We start from the raw sequence: 16,398 nt of genomic DNA on the forward strand, positions 1-16,398 counted from the left end.
GGGCGGGGCGGCCGGGGGGTGCTGCCTCGGGGAGCGGTGCTGAGCCAGGCAGGACGGCGCTCCCGCAGTGGGACGGGAGGACAGCCAGCCCCGGCATGGCCCGAGCCTTGTCCTCAAGGCCGGCATGTTCCCGGTAACCTGGGAAGCAGATAGAGCACAGGGGATGGAGGTGCATAAAGTACTGCTTGGAAATTACTTTTCTGACAGTATGTTCATCATATTTTGAGCTTCCTAGATGAAGTGACATTGCTTATCTCCTCGAAGGGAAAAGCATTAAACCTGTTTCTTCTTTGCTCTTCAGGAGAAAAGCTGCCCTTACATTCCTCCGAAGAAGCTCAAAATCTGATGGGCCAGTCATCAGGTAAAACACAAAGCTAGAGGGAAGTAAGCAGGCTTTGGTTGAAATGTATGCCGTAAATAGGACTGTGCCATTGTTGTGCTCCGAGAGGAATCATGGCATTCATGGAGAAGACAGCAGATTGTCTTGGTGTGCAGGAAGAGATGGGGCAGCACCCTTCTCCTTGTGCAGCATGTCAAAGGAAAAGTGCCTGGGCTTTATTACCTGGCTCTGTGATGTTTGTGTGCAATTGCCATAGAACTACAGCATATCTTGAGTTGGAAGGGACCCACAGGGATCATCCAGTCCAACCCCTGGCCTTGCACAGACACCCCAACAATCCCACCATGTACCTGAGAGCATTGTTCAAATGCTCCTTGGGCTCTGGCAGCCTTGATGCTGTGCCCATTCCCTGGGGAGCCTGGTCAGTGCCCCTGCACCCTCTGGGGGAAGAACCTTTTCCTGATGTCCAGCCTGACCCTCCCCTGGCACAGCTTCATGCTGTTCCCTCGGGTTCTGTCCCTGGCCACAGAGAGCAGAGATCTGTGCTGCCCCCCAGGTGTGGTGAGGTCTCCCTCAGTGCTGTCTGTGTACCAGGAAGATACCAGAGTCATCACTCTTATTCCTGCATTTAATTTTGCATAAACTTTGCTCAGAAACAACAGAACAGTGCTGATGGGAACAGCCGTGGCAGGCAGCTCCGAGCCATTCAGGGTGAGTTGCAATTTTAGTGGGACAGGACCCTGAGGACCCACCCGAAGCATGGCTGCAGCCTTGGAGAAATTTTGCTGTCAGATGTGCCACATTCATCCATGTGTGAGAAAAAGATTTGTCTTTTGTTTCCTACCATTCCATAGAGGAGCTATCTTGAGACCTGGAGGCTCACAGGCAGGATGAGCCAGACCTAGGGCACGCAGCCATCCCATGCATGCCTGAAAGGTTTGGTGACAGCACCTCATTATGAAAGCAAGCGTAGCCGGACCAAATAGACCCCACAAGACTGCAGAAATACAGATTTCATGACACCGACCTGTGCAGCCCTGTTTTCCGCATGCCCCCTTTGCCCTTTGCAGTCACCCAAGGCATTAATCCTGCCCTGACACCCTCGTTACAGCCTCAAGGACTGCTTGTACATATCAGAAGAGGAGGATCTGGAGTGATGAAATAAACAGTCTCCAGATCATGGAGAAGAATGTGGCCATTCCTCAAGGGCTGTGTGATGCAGGGATGGTGCAGTACCGTGGCACCAGGTGTCGCAAGGGCTTTCAGCATCATCCATGTCATCTGAGTGCGGGATGGAGGATGCTGCCTAGGAGTCTGAGGAGCTTAGATTCTATTCCCTAAGACCCCTGGATGCCTCAGTGCTGCTCAGACCCCTCGCTGGTGCTCTGCTCCCTTTAGAAGACATTTTCTGCCACACCCAGGCTGCTGCTGAACTGAGCCTTGTAACACATGGCCAAAGGAGAGGGACACCCTCACCAGAGGGATATGTCTGTGATAGGTGCAGTCCACCTTGCCCCAGACTGTGAGGAGGCTCAGTGTCCCGGCCAGTCCAGGTGAAGTGTGTGCTGTAAAGTCAGCATTGAGCATTGACTGTGGTATAATACCTGGGCAGGAGATGTTTTGTGCAGGTTTTGGCATTAGTACCCCTGGCAGGGGTGAATGACAGCAGAGGGCTGCCAGCTGGAGGATCTGCATCCTCATTCCCTGCAATTCCTCTCCTCTCTGTGGTCCCAAGTGGAAAGTCTGGTGAGGAAGCCTCCTGCAGGCAAATGTCAGCAATGTGTGTATGGGAAGATGCATTCAGGAAAGCACAGGAAGCACATTGTCACATAATCATGGAATGGTTTGGGTTGGAAGGGCCCTTACAGCCCATCTTGTTCCACCCCCCTGCCATGGGCAGGGACACCTTCCATTAGACCAGGTTGTTCTAAATCCCATCTACCCTGGCTGTGAACACTTCCAGGGATGGGACAGCCACAGCTTCTCTGGACAACTGGTGCCAGGGCCTCCTCACCCTCACTTCCTAACATCCTAAGATCATGCATGAGCACATCAGAGATAACCAGAGCTCCTCCTCCTCTGTGCTGAGGCCCTCCATGGAAATATGTGAGGAATTGGGTGCTGCTGCTGTCTTGTTTTGCAGGAGCCCTGCAGTTCCAGTCTCTTCGTGCTTCTTCATTCTGCACCTCCTTAACCACCCTCTTTCCATGGATACAGATCTGGCAGTCTCTTCTGCTCTTACAAGCTTTCATCAGTGGTTTATATCATAAGGATAAGGGTGTTTTTTTTCCAGTTACTGCAAATTCCTGTCAGGCACCATACAGCTTCTTTCTTGCAGATTTCACACAGGACATCCCTGCTGCGGCACTGAGGTGATTTAATATGGGAAACCTAGGAGCACTATGGCATGGTGTCCTCTTACTTCTGGAGCTGCATTCACAGGGTATCCTGCTGGCTCCAGCCATTCCCACCATGGATGAGAGAGCTCTCCCTGACCCAGGGGAGGGTGGGAGGAAGCATGCCCCTGCCTTCGTTCCTTGCTGTGTGATTCTGGAGGGAAGCAGGATCTAAATCTCCATACTGTTCATCTTGCTTTCTCTTAGGAATAAGAGGGACTGGTGGTCCTGGTCCAGCTAGGTTGCATGTCTTAGCAGTCTGGCTCAAATTCAGCATGAGAGTCTGTGGGGCTTAACTTGCAGAGGACTTGTGCTGCCGGATCCCACGGGGACACTGGTTTTGGGGCACCAAGCTGCTGTCACATGCCAGCAGCTCAATGCTGCTGCATCCAGAGGGGGCTGGAGGGTGCATGGACAGCATTCCTGTGGAGCAGGTGGGTGTCCCAGCTGGCGTGCTCTCTGCTGCTCTGTGGGGAGGTGTTTAACCCACCTCTCTTCGCTGATGCTGGAACCTTGCACCCTCCTCTGAAGCCATTCCCAGTGGAAAGGATGAAGGGTGGGAATTGAGGCACTCGTGGGATGCAGGGAAGGTGACACCCAGCTCCAGCAGAGTCAGGTAGCAACTGTCTTCCTCCTCCTTGTCCCGGAGTGTGTGATCCCCTTCCCCTCCCAGCCCGGAGCAGGACGCAGCCTTGGCGGTGTTGCGGGAAAGCAGCGGAGCTTCATCGCGTTGCCTGTGCCAGCTCTAACCATGTTCCCTTGCATCTGCCCAGGTTTGGATGCCAGTCCCCCGGCCAGTACTCATGAACTCACCATTCCCAATGATGTAAGTAAATCCAAGTGCTTCGTTGTTATGTGTGTGTGTGTGTGTGTATACACATACATGTTTATCTATACATACATATATCTATGTATAATGTGCAGCCATTCGGCTTTGTTAAATATATTTAGAGATGTCCCTTCCCCATGTTCCCTCATCCTTGTGCAGTCGGTTGGGGATCATTCTGCAGCACAAAGCGCCCGTTGGACTTCACTCCGTCGGTAGCTTGCCTAGGTACAATCCTTAATGTTCCATTTTCCTTTCCAAGTGAACTCAGTGCTCATGAAACATGCCCAGTTGACAGCATTGGGAAAGGGAGAGAGCTCCAAAGCCAGCCCTGATTAAACTCTTAATTGCTTAATCAGGCCGTGGCGGGTCTGAGATGATGTTCCAGCTCAAGGATAGTGATGGGGTGGGGCGGTGGGGAAGAGGAGGTAAGTAAGTGACATTTCTGATGCCACAAAGTCCCACGTGAGTGTCTGAAGGACAGTGTGTTTCAGTACTGCTGGCAGGCAGCTGTGGGGTCTGATAGGTGGAAGCTTTGTGGTAACATGTGTGCTGGACTGGGATATTTGCTGGGAGGAGACTGGAGCCATGTTGGGCAGGGAGGAGGTGGGATGGAGAGCATGACACGGCCACCACCTGGATCCATGAGCCTCACTTGCCTCTGGACTGGTTTCTATGGATTAGGACCCAGTCTGTGCTCAAATCAGGATGAGGGCAAGTGGCGGGATGACATCCAGTCTCTGTTCCCATCTCCATCACTAACAAGCACCTTCAGCCCATCCTCATCAGGAGTCTCTGGATAGGGCCTGGCAGCTGTTGCTCCTTCTTCCTGCTGTTCACCAGCAGCTGGCAGTGCACTGGAAGGTCAGCAATCCCAGCTGCAGCTGCCGGGCACCTCTGCCAAAACTTCTGTCCACCCAAGAGACATGCAGGGCAAGAGCCTGTGAGCGCCTGCTGACTGAAACCCTTGGGGATCCTTCATCCTGGGTCAAGTCACCAGGGGAGGGATCTGCAGAGGAGGCAGTGGGGGCTGATCCCAGATCTGCTCCACCCAGCAAGGACCCCTGTCCAGGGAGCTGCAGAGAGCTCTGCAAGCGCTCCTGAGGTTCCAGCAGCCATGTCTGCTGAGCATGGAGGGCTGTAGCAGTGAAGGTATCTTCAGAAATATAAAGAGACCCCTTGCAAAAGAACTCACATGGGAGGAAACAATGCCAGGAGACCTCTGAGAACTCAGGAGCACTTGGAGCGTTCACTCACCAGAGACCGAGCTCTCACCAGACCTGGGAGATACTAGATGTTATCACCTGCATCTTGAAAAACTCCTCCTTATCTCTCCCCATTGTTGTTTCAAAGGCTTTTAAACACCCACTGCCACCCTCTCAGGAAGCAGAGGCCAGATTTGTGTTCCTTTAAGAGTCACCAGGTGTGTTCTAGTGGTGTAGCTTGGAGTTGTGCTACAGCGGAACGAAATCGGATGATACCCATCTTACTGCTCCTCTGACTGTCAGAAACGTGAACACTGTTCAGCTTGGGTGTAGCTGAGCATCTGCCTAAATAGTTTGGCTCCTCAGGTCTCTCCAGCAGATTTTCATTTGCTGAACCATCTCGGAGTTATTTCTGTGATGTGAAGACCAGGATGGGTTGAACATCTCCCCACAGATCCTGGGACAGTGGATACCTTTCCAGTGTATATTCAGGTCCATATGGGATAAACCACCATGGCAGCCCCGTGGTCTGATAAAAGGATCAGGGAGTATTTGGAGGAGTAATCATCTTTACTTATACTGTACAGAAATCCAGCAGCTGCCAAGATGAACATCCCATGTATAAAATGCCCTTGGAAAAGAGCTTAAACGGTCTAAAAGGGCATGCAGAGCACTTCATGCCTGTATTGGTCAAGCTGGATATCCCTGTATGTGTTACCAAGCTTTGGAGATGATTTGAGGGAGATGCACAAATGAGCAAAGACCACTGAAGAAATTCAAGACACTGAGGATCATTGAGGAAATTCAAGGGATGAACAGTTGAGGAAATTCAATTCTCCATCTGGCTCTGGTTTTTTCAAAAGAGTATGAAAGACGTGTTTTTACATAGGGTCCACCTTTTCTGTGGGTGCCACTTGTGCCCACTGGCAAGCCACTGGATTGCACCCAAAGAGCTAGAGGGGGTAGCAGAGGCCCTGAGGGTGTCTCAGTGGGATAGAAGAAATGTGGGATGGGGTCACTGCACCAGCTGATGAGGGGACTCCTGGGCTTGGCCTGTCCCCAGTGAAGGCAGCAGGCTTGTTTCCTTCTAGTAATGTGTCCAAACTACCTTTGGGTTTGCTTTGACTGGGAAGGGGATAAGTGGTTGCAAAACATTGACCATTCATTAAACCATGAAAATTATTATTACTGAAATGAGCCCTTCTTGAAGCCCTCTGAGGTGCTGGGCATCATGCGCAGATAATGGAGATTCTTCCCCACAAGGAGCAGAGCAGGGCAGGACTCTGGATGTGTCCTTGGAGGACTGTGCTCACGCGCTGGTAGGAATCACCCTGGGCTGTCCCTCTCCTGTTTTCATGAGCATTAAGGTCACTCTTGTCCCAGGTGTGCTCACGTCCTGCTGGTGACTGCCAGAGCTGCTGCTTCTCAGACATTCCCTCCATGCTTTCTTTCCTAGCTAATAGGCTGCATAATCGGACGCCAAGGGACCAAAATCAATGAAATTCGGCAGATGTCGGGAGCGCAGATCAAAATCGCGAACGCCACGGAAGGGTCATCGGAGCGCCAAATTACCATCACAGGAACCCCTGCAAACATCAGCCTTGCGCAGTACCTCATCAACGCCAGGTGAGACCCCCCGCCGACCTCCACCGCCTCCCACCGCGGCCGATCCCGTCCCACCACGGCCGATCCCGTCCCACCGGGTCACTGGGAGCAACCCACGCTCCCGGTGCCATGGGCCAGCAGGGGCTTCCTGAGGCCGGCTGGGATGGATGGTGTCTTGCTAAGACCTCTGAGCAGGGACCAGACGTTGCCAGCAGGACATCTGGCCTCAGCTGGCACTTTGGCTGGGGACCAGGAGCAGCCCTGCTGCTGGCAGAGTGGCCACAGGTCACGCCGGGCGCCTGCCTTCCTTCCACCCTCGCTCAAGGATTTTGCTCATGGGTAGGCAAAGTTGCCACCATCTTTCCTGTGAATGAGGCAGGGGATGGGGACAGGAGTGGAGCTGAGCCACTGGCAGGGAGGCGTCACTTGGGACCTGCTTGCTGAGATCCCAGCATCGCTTACTGCCTCTTCCACGTGCTTCCAGGCCTCCAAAAGGCTTTCGTCCATTCAGTGAAAACAATCAGTCCAATAAACGCAAGACATGGGAATGGCCTGACTGCTTCCTTTTCATCATGAAAAGCTTGGCACTGCAGGACTTCACAGGGGCCAAGGGTTCCCAGCGCTGCTGCCGTCTGGGGAGAGACGCAGCCCGTGCCATGGTGAGGCGTAGCTGCAGAGATGAGCTGGGGACCCGTTCCATGCAGGCAGGGAGCTGTGTCCAGGGTGCTCACTCAGACCTGTTTGCCTGTGTCTATGGACTTGTGGGAAGTGAGTTTAAGGGGATACAGGACCTTTCTGGTATCTTTGCACCCACCTGGCAGAGCCACTCAAATGGGCCCATCCGCCTGGGCAGGACTGATGCCGTGCCAGCCCGCTGCCAGCCCCGGATGCGCGCAGGACGGAGGCTGCTGGCAGGGCCCCGAGGACGGGGGGCTGCTGGCGGTGACGGACACTTGTTGGGGTGTGGGCTGGGAGCACCAGTGAGGTCTGTATGTGCTTTCTCCTCCTTGCACCCAACCCACTCGAGCCCTGACCCGTAGTAGACTCCCACCATCCCATCCTGCCCCGCTATCCTGCTGCCCATGCCCGTGGCACCTCTCCCCCTGCTCGGGTGAGGGACGGGGCCAGCCCCCCACCCGTGGGCATGGCTGAGTGGCTTCCCTGCAGATCCTTGCCAATCTTCCCCCCACCTCCCTGAGACAGGAGAGAGAAAGAAAAGAAAAAGAAGTGGCTCTTAGCTGCTGGGAAGGGCTGGCTGAGCTGCCCCTGTGCAGAGGTGACCTGGTGGGGCGGCACAACAGGGCTCAGCCTCTCTCAACCACAGCAAAACAAGGCAGCCTGGGGAGCTGGCACAGCTGCCTGTTCCCTGTGAAAGGATGCTGCTAGAAAAGAAGCTGTGCTCTGGGATGACTCCTGCCAGCACCTCTGGTGGGTGACACCCCTGCCACGGCCTGGCTGCAGTGAGGAGAGGGAAAGCCAGCCAGCCATTGTGCTGGCTCTGTGCTCCAGCCCCCCATGCCCTCCTCGGGGGACCGCCAGGCCACCCAGTGATGTTCTGCCCACTCCATCTACGTGGGATCTGGGCAAGAGGAGGAGCGCTGCCCCGCAGGGTCTTCGTTTTCTTTTCTGCTCTGGTGATTAAGCATTTGTTTTTTGTCTCCCCCCCACCCCTCTCTCTGCCCCTGTCTATTCTAGGCTGACGTCTGAGGTCACTGGAATGGGCGCACTCTAATTTCCACCCACCATCCTCCACTCCGCACCACCCGACCCTCTCCAGCCACCGGCACTCCACCCAGCCTGTACTGCCTGTACATTTACTGTCTTCCCTTTGCCTCCACAGATACTCTTTTCTTTACTAACGTATATATATATATATATATAAACACACGGGCGTGTATGCACACACTGGAACGTTTCTTTACAAGCTCTTTAATCTGTGCTCCCGAAGCTGCTCCCAAACTCTTTGGTTATGGTCCTTATTTTCAGCGTTACGGTGTTAATTCTTCATCTGCTTCATCTGCTTTTTGGGGACAAGGGGTGGGGGGCGTTGTTTTTTTTCTCTCACTGGCAAGACTTCAGGAGCTGGTGGGGTCTCTAGTGTCAGTCTAGCATAGCTACCCATACATTGAGTTGACGTTGGCAGTACTTTCTGTAGTGTATGGACATAATGATGCCACCCAGAGCTGTGCATGTTTCAGACGAATTAATTTTTCTCACCCTCCTTCCTTTGGTGCTCCCCCTTGCTTGTCCTGGCTCACCTTCGCCGCCTCACGCCCCTGCCCTTAGGGTAAGGGCGTACTTTTCACCCTGTGTTATTTGGGAAGCAGAAGCCAAGTACGGGTTCAGCCCGCAGGCTTCTCTCTTGGAACATGGCATGGTCCAGACAAGCCCATTTTCCTACTGAACTAAGGGAATCACACACACACAGATACACACAAATGCTCTTTTCTTTTTTAACTAACAAGCACCTGGAAGTGGGAAGAACTCAGCTGTATGGGACTCACACCCCCAGGGGCCTTTGAAAGCACTCTTTTGGCAATCCCCCACAAGCAAAACCTCAGGAAGCTCTGTGAGCCAGCTGTGTTTGTCGTTGTTTGTGTTCAATAAATGTCTGTGCAGCTCTGGTACTGATGGGCTCCGATTGTTCTTCTCCTGGGTTGCCCCAGCAATGCCAGCCCCATCCTTCCCTCTGCATCCTTCCACACCTTTTTAGCTACTTGGAGGGAAGGTGGGGGTTGTATGCAAGAGTTCTCCATTTTTTAAATTATTATCATTATTATTACTATTATTACTATTATTATTTCTCATCAGCATCATAATATTTTGTTTTCATTTTTTTTAGAGAAATGACTGATGCACTTCCTGAGTGATTCCATGCTTTTTGTTTTTTTTGTTTTTTGTTTTTTTCCCCAAAGGGAGAGTATTCGGCTTGCATAATCCTTTGGTTTTCCCTGAGATTAATTTATAAGTTAATGGTGTGACAACCATCATCTTACACTGCCCCCTTGTCTGGACGGATCTGCCATGTGTGTCTCCCACACCCTTCCCCAAGACCCTCTCTGCCCAGCCCTGCCTTCTGCTTCCAGGCTTTTCTTCTCTCTCCTGCCTCTCCAGCAGGGAAATGTACATTTTTCATTTGTTAATTCCTGACTGTCCCTTTTCCCAGATTGCACATGAGGGGACCATGATACACTGTGTCCCCAGACAGCTGAGGCAGCCACACGGTATATTTTTGCACTGTACCACATGGAAAATGCATTGTTTGTCGAGGTGAGCCCCAAGACTTCCTGGGCCTTTCCCTCTCTTCAACCCTCAGTACCAGCAGGCACCCCTGGCCGTTTCCCACCCTTCTCCTGCCAGGATGCTGGGCCACTTCTCCTCCTGTCTCCGGCACTGCCTGCTCAGCACCCACTCAGGCTCTGTCAGGGATCCCAGGTGATGCCACTGCATCAGTGGGGCCAAGGATGGGCAGGGGGTTGTGGGCTCCAGCAGGGAGCTGGTGAGCATGAGAGCACAGCCCAGGAGCCCAGAAAGGTGAGGGTGGTGCCCCTGAGCATCAGGGTTTGCTCTGCCCAGGTATCCTGAAACATGTTCATGCTCAGCTGTCTGAAGCCTTCCAAGCTTCTGTGGCTGACAGGTGCTCCCAGGTGCTCCCAGATCGTCCATAAGGTGCTTTGCTGCCTGTCTCCAACTGCTTGCCCTGCTCTCCCGGCACTTTGGGTTCAGCTGTGCGTTTTGGGTGGCCCAGCAGCCACACAAGCTCAAGAGCATCCCCTGGTTCCCCATCCAGAGGAGCACAGATGCTGTGGGGAGTCAGGGGGCACTCCTCATTTTCTCCTGTTCCTCATTCTGCTTTAGAACAAGTGTTTTATCTGTTGGAGGAATGAAATATCTGTGTGTGACACCCAGTGAAAATAACCACCCCGGTGGCCTGGGGGGTGAGCCAGGGCAAAAGCTTCCCATCCCACTTCCACCACACTCCATGGCAGCCTGCCCATGGGGTGCTGTCTCCTCAGATGGGGACGGTGTATGGAGGAAGCCAGCCCATCCTGCCATTCTTAGCTCCTCTGTGGGGCTGTAGGACAAGCTGGAGCATGAGGAGAGCTTCTTCATGAGGAGAAGATGGGGGCACAGCAGCAGCAGAATCACGTTGACCAAGACTGAGAAATCCATCCCAGGCCAACAAGGCTGTGGGATTCAGACACCTGGGGAAGGCCAGGGAGTGTGACAGCATCCTGGACACAGAAATGGCTTTGCACAGTGCCTGCAGATCACGGCTGCCCTGAATCCCTCATCTCTGTGTGTGTGTGTGCTCCCTGTGCCGTCACCACCTCCACAGAGAGAGTGCTGCCAAAAATAGCAAATGCCAGGTTGGGTCTGCCAGGTGCAGCTGAGCTCAGAGGCTGCTGGAGAGGGGGAGCAGACTGCGGCAATTCCTCTGCACCCATCCCCACACCAGCGAACCCACGGACAACACCCCTTCTGGGTACCATCCGCATCCCAGCCCACTGCCAGGCATCCATCACCCAGCCAGGCTGCAGGAAAGTCACCCCAGGAATCAGGGGTGAGGCTGAAGAGGCTGGATGTGAGTGTTGCTCTGGCGTCAGGCAGGTGTCCCAGACGTTGTGTCAAGGCTTGTGCTGCCACGAGGATCTGTGCTCATGGGAGCGCTCCAGGGAATGCTGGATGCGGCCACAGGGGGACAAGGGACAGTCCAAGCAGTAGCAGTCACTGGGTCACCTCACAGGAGCACTGCACAGTCATAGAATCCTCGAATATCCTCAGCTGGAAGGGATCCGCAAGGATCATCGAGTCCAGCTCCTGATACTGCACAGGACAACCTGAAGCATCCCTCCTCCTGGCATTCTCTTTGGCTTCACAACTTTTCTTTGGGAGTCACATTGCCAAGCTTATTTTGCAAATTTAAAAAGGAAAAAAAAAAGATGAAACTGCAGTGTTATGTGGGAATCAGCTTATCTTCATCATCTGGGCTTGTGCTAGCTTTGGAGAAAGAGGTGTTGAAACCATTGCAGCATCTCCTGGGAGCGTGTTGATATCAACAAGGATAACAACAAAATTACAAGGAATGTATCAAACTCAGCTTTGATTTCCTTGGGATAACTCAAAAGGAGATTTGCTATTTTCTTTGCAAGGAACCTCAGTGTTTTTCTTTGATTTGTGATAGGTCTTGGGTTTCCATTTTAGATTAATTTAAAATACTGTGATGATGCGTCCACAGCAATGCCACTGGGAAAAAAACTCAAATATTGCAGTGAATATTCAGTACAAGGTGAATGTCCCAGTTAATCAACAGAATAGCTTTAGTACATTGCTTTTCTCTCCCAAAACAATGCAGTGTTCTGTGCATTTTTTCCCTCTAGGACAGAATAAGGCTGAAAAAAAATAGATTGTTTCTCCTAAGGGAAAGTGACTTTCACCGGGGAGACTCTTTAAATTTCATACTCTCTTTGAGCTGCTATTCCAGCATTTGTTATTGTATCCATGCTAGTCACTTTTAATTATATTAATTCCCAGTTTATGCTTCATTACCAAGGGTAGGTAGAGTTTCTGGGGGATCTCTGTGTGGTGTGGCAGGGATGAATGCTTAATCCCGTTTTCTCCTTGGCCGCAGGGATGGAAGGCATCTCCCGCAGCCCTGCCCGGCTGCAGCCCCCCGCCCGGGGGTCGGGCGGTCCCCGGCCTTGGCGCCTCCGGCTGGTCACTAGATGTCCCCATTGCCCGGCTTTTCATGGATGCAGCCGCAGCCGCGCCGGGATGCGGGCGGCGCTGCGCCGTCCGTGCTTCCAGCCGCTGCTCCGATGCGCGCAGAGGACAGACATCCCGCGCTGCTGGGAAGGGAGTGGCCTTTGGTGTGTGGCACTGGTGACGGGCAGGGACATCCCGCGCCCCGCTGCGGGAACGGCCCCGGCAGTGCTGGGACCTGCATGGAGCCAGCCCACACGGGCAAGGACGTGTGTCGAGCACCTCCTTGGGCATGGGTGGCACAAGCCACCCCCTTATGGTGGCCCGAGCCCCTCTGGCTGGCAGAAGGTTTTGCTGGGGAGGACCAACGGGTCTCCGTGCCTGTGGGCCCCAGGGAGGCATTGCCAAGCTGGTTGCTCTGCGCCTTGGCTGGCAGCAGGAGCCTCTGCAGCTGCCGGAATGACTTGCAGAAAGGTCGTGGTCTCCATGCAGTCCCCCTGCTCCCATGCTGGATGTTGCAGGGAGCTGGGACTCTGCTGAGAGGGATATTTTTGCTTTCCCTTCAGAAGGAATGCAGCTGCAGATCCTGATCTGCTGTGCTATGCAGCGAGCCCCAGGCCCCCGTCCAAAGGGTAACGTGGCAGTGACTTTTAGGAAGTACTGAATGTACCAGATGTGCAACTCCCTCCACCCAGATGTGCAGCCCTCCTCCAACTGCCCCAGCGCCCTTGTCCTGCAAAGAGGAAGATGACACTCCAGATTGCTCCAAAAGCATCCCAGAGAACAAATACAGCCAAGTTCAAAGCCAGACTGGCTCTGGATTCCCACACTTGTGTTTAGGCAGTTTAACCACAGTGATGTCCCTTCCCAGAAATGATGATCAAGTCCGCTCTGCACAACGGGAAGAAAATCAGCCAGGAGATGTGGGGATGAGGATGGAGCAGGGGAGGAGGCTTTGTGTGTGAGCCCCATGCTGAACAGAAGAACTGTGGCCGATTTAGGACACGCGTGCTGTTTCCAGAAGGAATCGCTTTGATCCCAAAAGGATAGGCTGGGATGTGTATGAGGACTGGAATATTTGAAGCACATTTGGAGCGCCGTGTCCTGGTTGCCTGCAGGCAGTGTCACTATTTGTCCCTGGAGAAAGCCTGTGTCTGAGAGAATTTGTGTCTGGATCAAATGGGATGGGTGACACTTGTCTCTGGAGCTTCTCTGGGTTTTCTTGTGTCCAGTGGGACTGGGTGGCACAGGATGCCCCATGGGAGCATGGGCACGTTGAGGGTGTGAGATGCTCTGTGCAAGCATGGGCACAGTGGTGATGGGCCAGCAGCCAGCTGGCAGCGTGGCCAGGCCCACAGAGCTCCGAGGGATGGGGCAGCATCGCTCCGGAACTGAGGATTGCGTGCACAGCTTGGGATCAAACCACAACAGATATCCAACGGGATTGCCCAGTGCAAAGAGGAGCAGGCCATAATGTGCTCACCCAGTTAGCGGTGTGGAGGGTTTTTTGGTGGGAGGACATTGCAGTGTTGTAACCTGACACTGCTGCTGCAGCTGGTGATGTGGTTTTCCCAAGGGATGCTGCTCTGTGCTGCCAAGGACGTAGCCGTGCTCCCAAATCTCTTACAGGAGCACTGCAAAGGAACTGTGAGTAAAAAGCCAGTTAAAAATGCAAACCCAGAGAAACTGCCATCTCTATGCTTAAAACAATTTTTCAGTTGCAGACTGAAATTTGTTCTTGTTGCAAGTAGATCTCCCCTCAACATGTTTTGGGCTGAAGTGTGATTTCCAGAGGCAGGGCGGTGCAGTGCAGCACCAGGCAGAGGTTGTAGGGAATGTGTGCCCTTCCCCAGTGCTCCTCTCTCAGCTGCCCATCACCCCCAGCACAGCTGTGCCCTTGCTCATCACCCCCAAGTCGTGTTGATGGGATCCAGCAGAACCAGCTCTCCACAGTCACCATCCCTGCAGCCATGGGTTTGTAGGGCAGAGAAAGGGCAGATCTTCAGCCCAGCAACAGCCTCAGTGTGTTCAGCTGGCTTCTCTGAAGCTCCCAAAAGGCCACTCAGCCCTCAGTGAGAACCCATGAGGCAAATGCAGCATGCCGGGCAACCACCCGGGCTCACCTGGCAGCCCAGCTCATGCTGGATGTGAGCTCCCATGGCAAAAAAGGGAGATTTGTTGTGGTGTAGCAGAGCTCTGTGTGGGCATGGCTCCTCCAGCTTGGCGTTTTGGGGTGTGGGTGATTTCAGCATCACACTGGAGAGTTGCTCGGGGTGTTGAAGCAGCCTCACGTTGGTGTAGCCCGAGAGGCCAGGAGGCGCCGGGACGGGAGCCTTGGCGGAGCCCTGACCATCTCCCTTGCTTGCCCCCCAGCTCTGCAGACCCTGACCCCCACGGGAGGAACACCTTCACCGCCTGACCTGCTGCCAATGGCTGATGCTTGAGCCCCCTCCGAAGATGCTGCCGGCTTCCTGTGAGCTTCTCCCGCTCCTTCGTGGCGCCCTTGGGGCCACTGCCCGAACCCCCCACCCACGGCTGTCCAGACCCCGCTCCCTCAGCTGGGCCATGGGGCGGCAGCGGGCTCGGGGGGCTGGGGCAGCAGGTCTCAGGAGGACAGCAGCTTGCAGCCAGCGTGCAGCAGCTCCCAGTGCGAGCCACTGCTTCCCACCGCCCTTATCTGCGCTTCCTCATCGCCCCCCGATGCTTTGCGATGTATTTCGTGGCTTATCCGTGTCATTGCAATAAAGCTTTTGTTGCTTGAAGTGCCCTCCGTGGTGAGTGGAATGAGGCTGGGGAGCAAGCCGGGGTTTGGGCAGCGGGGCACCCACAAGGAGAGGGGCGCGGTGCTGGGGTGCCCCCGTAGCTCAAAAGCCTCGAGGCCCCCAGAATGGTTAATGGGGAAACTCAGCCCATGAAAAAAAACGTGGTTTGGGAAATGGGCCTCAGAGCCCTGGCTCCGCTCAGCATCAGGAAATGATCCCACATGGGAGCAGGGCTGCCAGGAGGGAGGGAGAACGGGACAGGGGGAGCACTGCAAAGAGAATCCAGAGTGTTCCTGAAAGGCGGTGATGACTGGGATTCATTATCCATCGGGAGACGTGTTTATAGCAAGCGTGAGTCACTGCCGGGCCCTGGGAGCAGCCCAGCAATCCAGGGGCTGCTAGCGATCCAGATGGTGTACAGGCTCCCCATGCAGCCCCACACAATGGCAGCTCTCAAACACACCCCACCAGCCCGCCATGTGCCAGCCCTGCTGGACCTTGGAGCGGCCCTGGTGCTATTTTTGGACACACTGGGGCATGGTTTTCCTCTGGGATGCTTCCTTTCTACTCGAGAAGAGAAGCCAGAGTGCTGCCCCGGTGCAGTGAGGGTCTCATCTCCAGCCCATCCAGCCCTGGGCATGACACTCATCCAGGAGAGGCCAGCACTGCCTGCCCAGACCTCTGTCTTATGTGGAAACAAAGGCAAAAAAGCTGTATTAACCTTTCTTCTCCATCTGGAATTATATTTTCCAAGTGCACATCACCCCTTCTCCCATTTGGCCCTGCAAAGGGGTTGTGGCAGGCAGGCAGGGCAGTTCACCCTTCTCTACACCCTTGCTCAAACCCAGGGAGCAGCAGCTCCAAATCTCTGTGGAATCTGGAAGTCATCCTCCCCTTGTTTGTGCCACTCCTGACATGCCCTTGGCTGGGGTGCCCAGGGCTGCTCCCTGACAAGCCAACCACAACATACAGCTCCAGGCCTGGCACCCACTTTTGACTAAAAACCAGGTTTCCTGGGTTTCTCCTGCCCAGGAGTGGATTGTATGCTTTCACTTGGAGAAAAGCCCCTGTTGCTGTTCCCATCCCCTTCCCAGAGCAGCAGCACCACGGAGACCACCCCAAAGTGGGGTGTCACCGACAGAGCAATGCTCTGGGAAATGTGGCTCAGGGCTCCTTTCCCCCCTCCCTGCGAGCCCTGGGCCATCCATGAAGCGCCTTCTGTGGCCTTTGCTGAGCTGGGAGACTTTCCCAGAGTCAGAGCCAGCCCCAGGTGGGAGCAGCCCTGGGGAAGGAGCCAGTGGGGCTGTGTGTGCAAACAACCCCAAAGGTTGTTGTGTCCACCCACCCCAGCACATGGCTTGAATCCCTGCCCAGGCTGGAGAGGTGGGATGCAGAGGGATGTGAACCACCTGAATGCACTGGCTTAACCTCTGCAGGACTCAGCAGCTGCAAGAGAAAGCTGCTGTGCCCCACTGAAGGCATTTAAGGGTGCAGAGGCCCCACAGCTCTGTTCATCGCATCCAGCCCTTTGTGCTGGCTGTGGCTCCATGGCTTCCTGCTG

The 16,398-nt window shown here is 54.3% G+C and overlaps 1 protein-coding gene across 34 annotated transcripts in view; it reads left to right on the forward strand.

The window, feature by feature from the left end:
* The window catches only part of PCBP3 (poly(rC) binding protein 3), a 50,833-nt gene extending 35,996 nt beyond the window's left edge, over positions 1–14,837 (forward strand). For 13 of the 34 annotated variants that reach the window (XM_031064942.1, XM_031064941.1, XM_031064946.1 and 10 more), the window contains 4 exons: positions 302–361; positions 3,510–3,562; positions 6,224–6,393; positions 14,449–14,837. In XM_031064942.1, the coding sequence (XP_030920802.1) occupies positions 302–361; positions 3,510–3,562; positions 6,224–6,393; positions 14,449–14,494 (329 nt within the window). In that variant the 3' untranslated portion in view covers positions 14,495–14,837. Of the gene's footprint in view, positions 1–301; positions 362–3,509; positions 3,563–6,223; positions 6,394–8,067; positions 9,000–14,448 lie in introns of those variants that run through there. The other 21 variants (XM_031064951.1, XM_031064953.1, XM_031064965.1 and 18 more) reach the window with 7 other exon arrangements.
* Positions 14,838–16,398: the final 1,561 nt, after the last annotated feature.

The sequence above is a fragment of the Geospiza fortis genome, unplaced genomic scaffold (assembly GCF_000277835.1).
Source record: "Geospiza fortis unplaced genomic scaffold, GeoFor_1.0 scaffold474, whole genome shotgun sequence".
NCBI lineage: Eukaryota > Metazoa > Chordata > Aves > Passeriformes > Thraupidae > Geospiza > Geospiza fortis.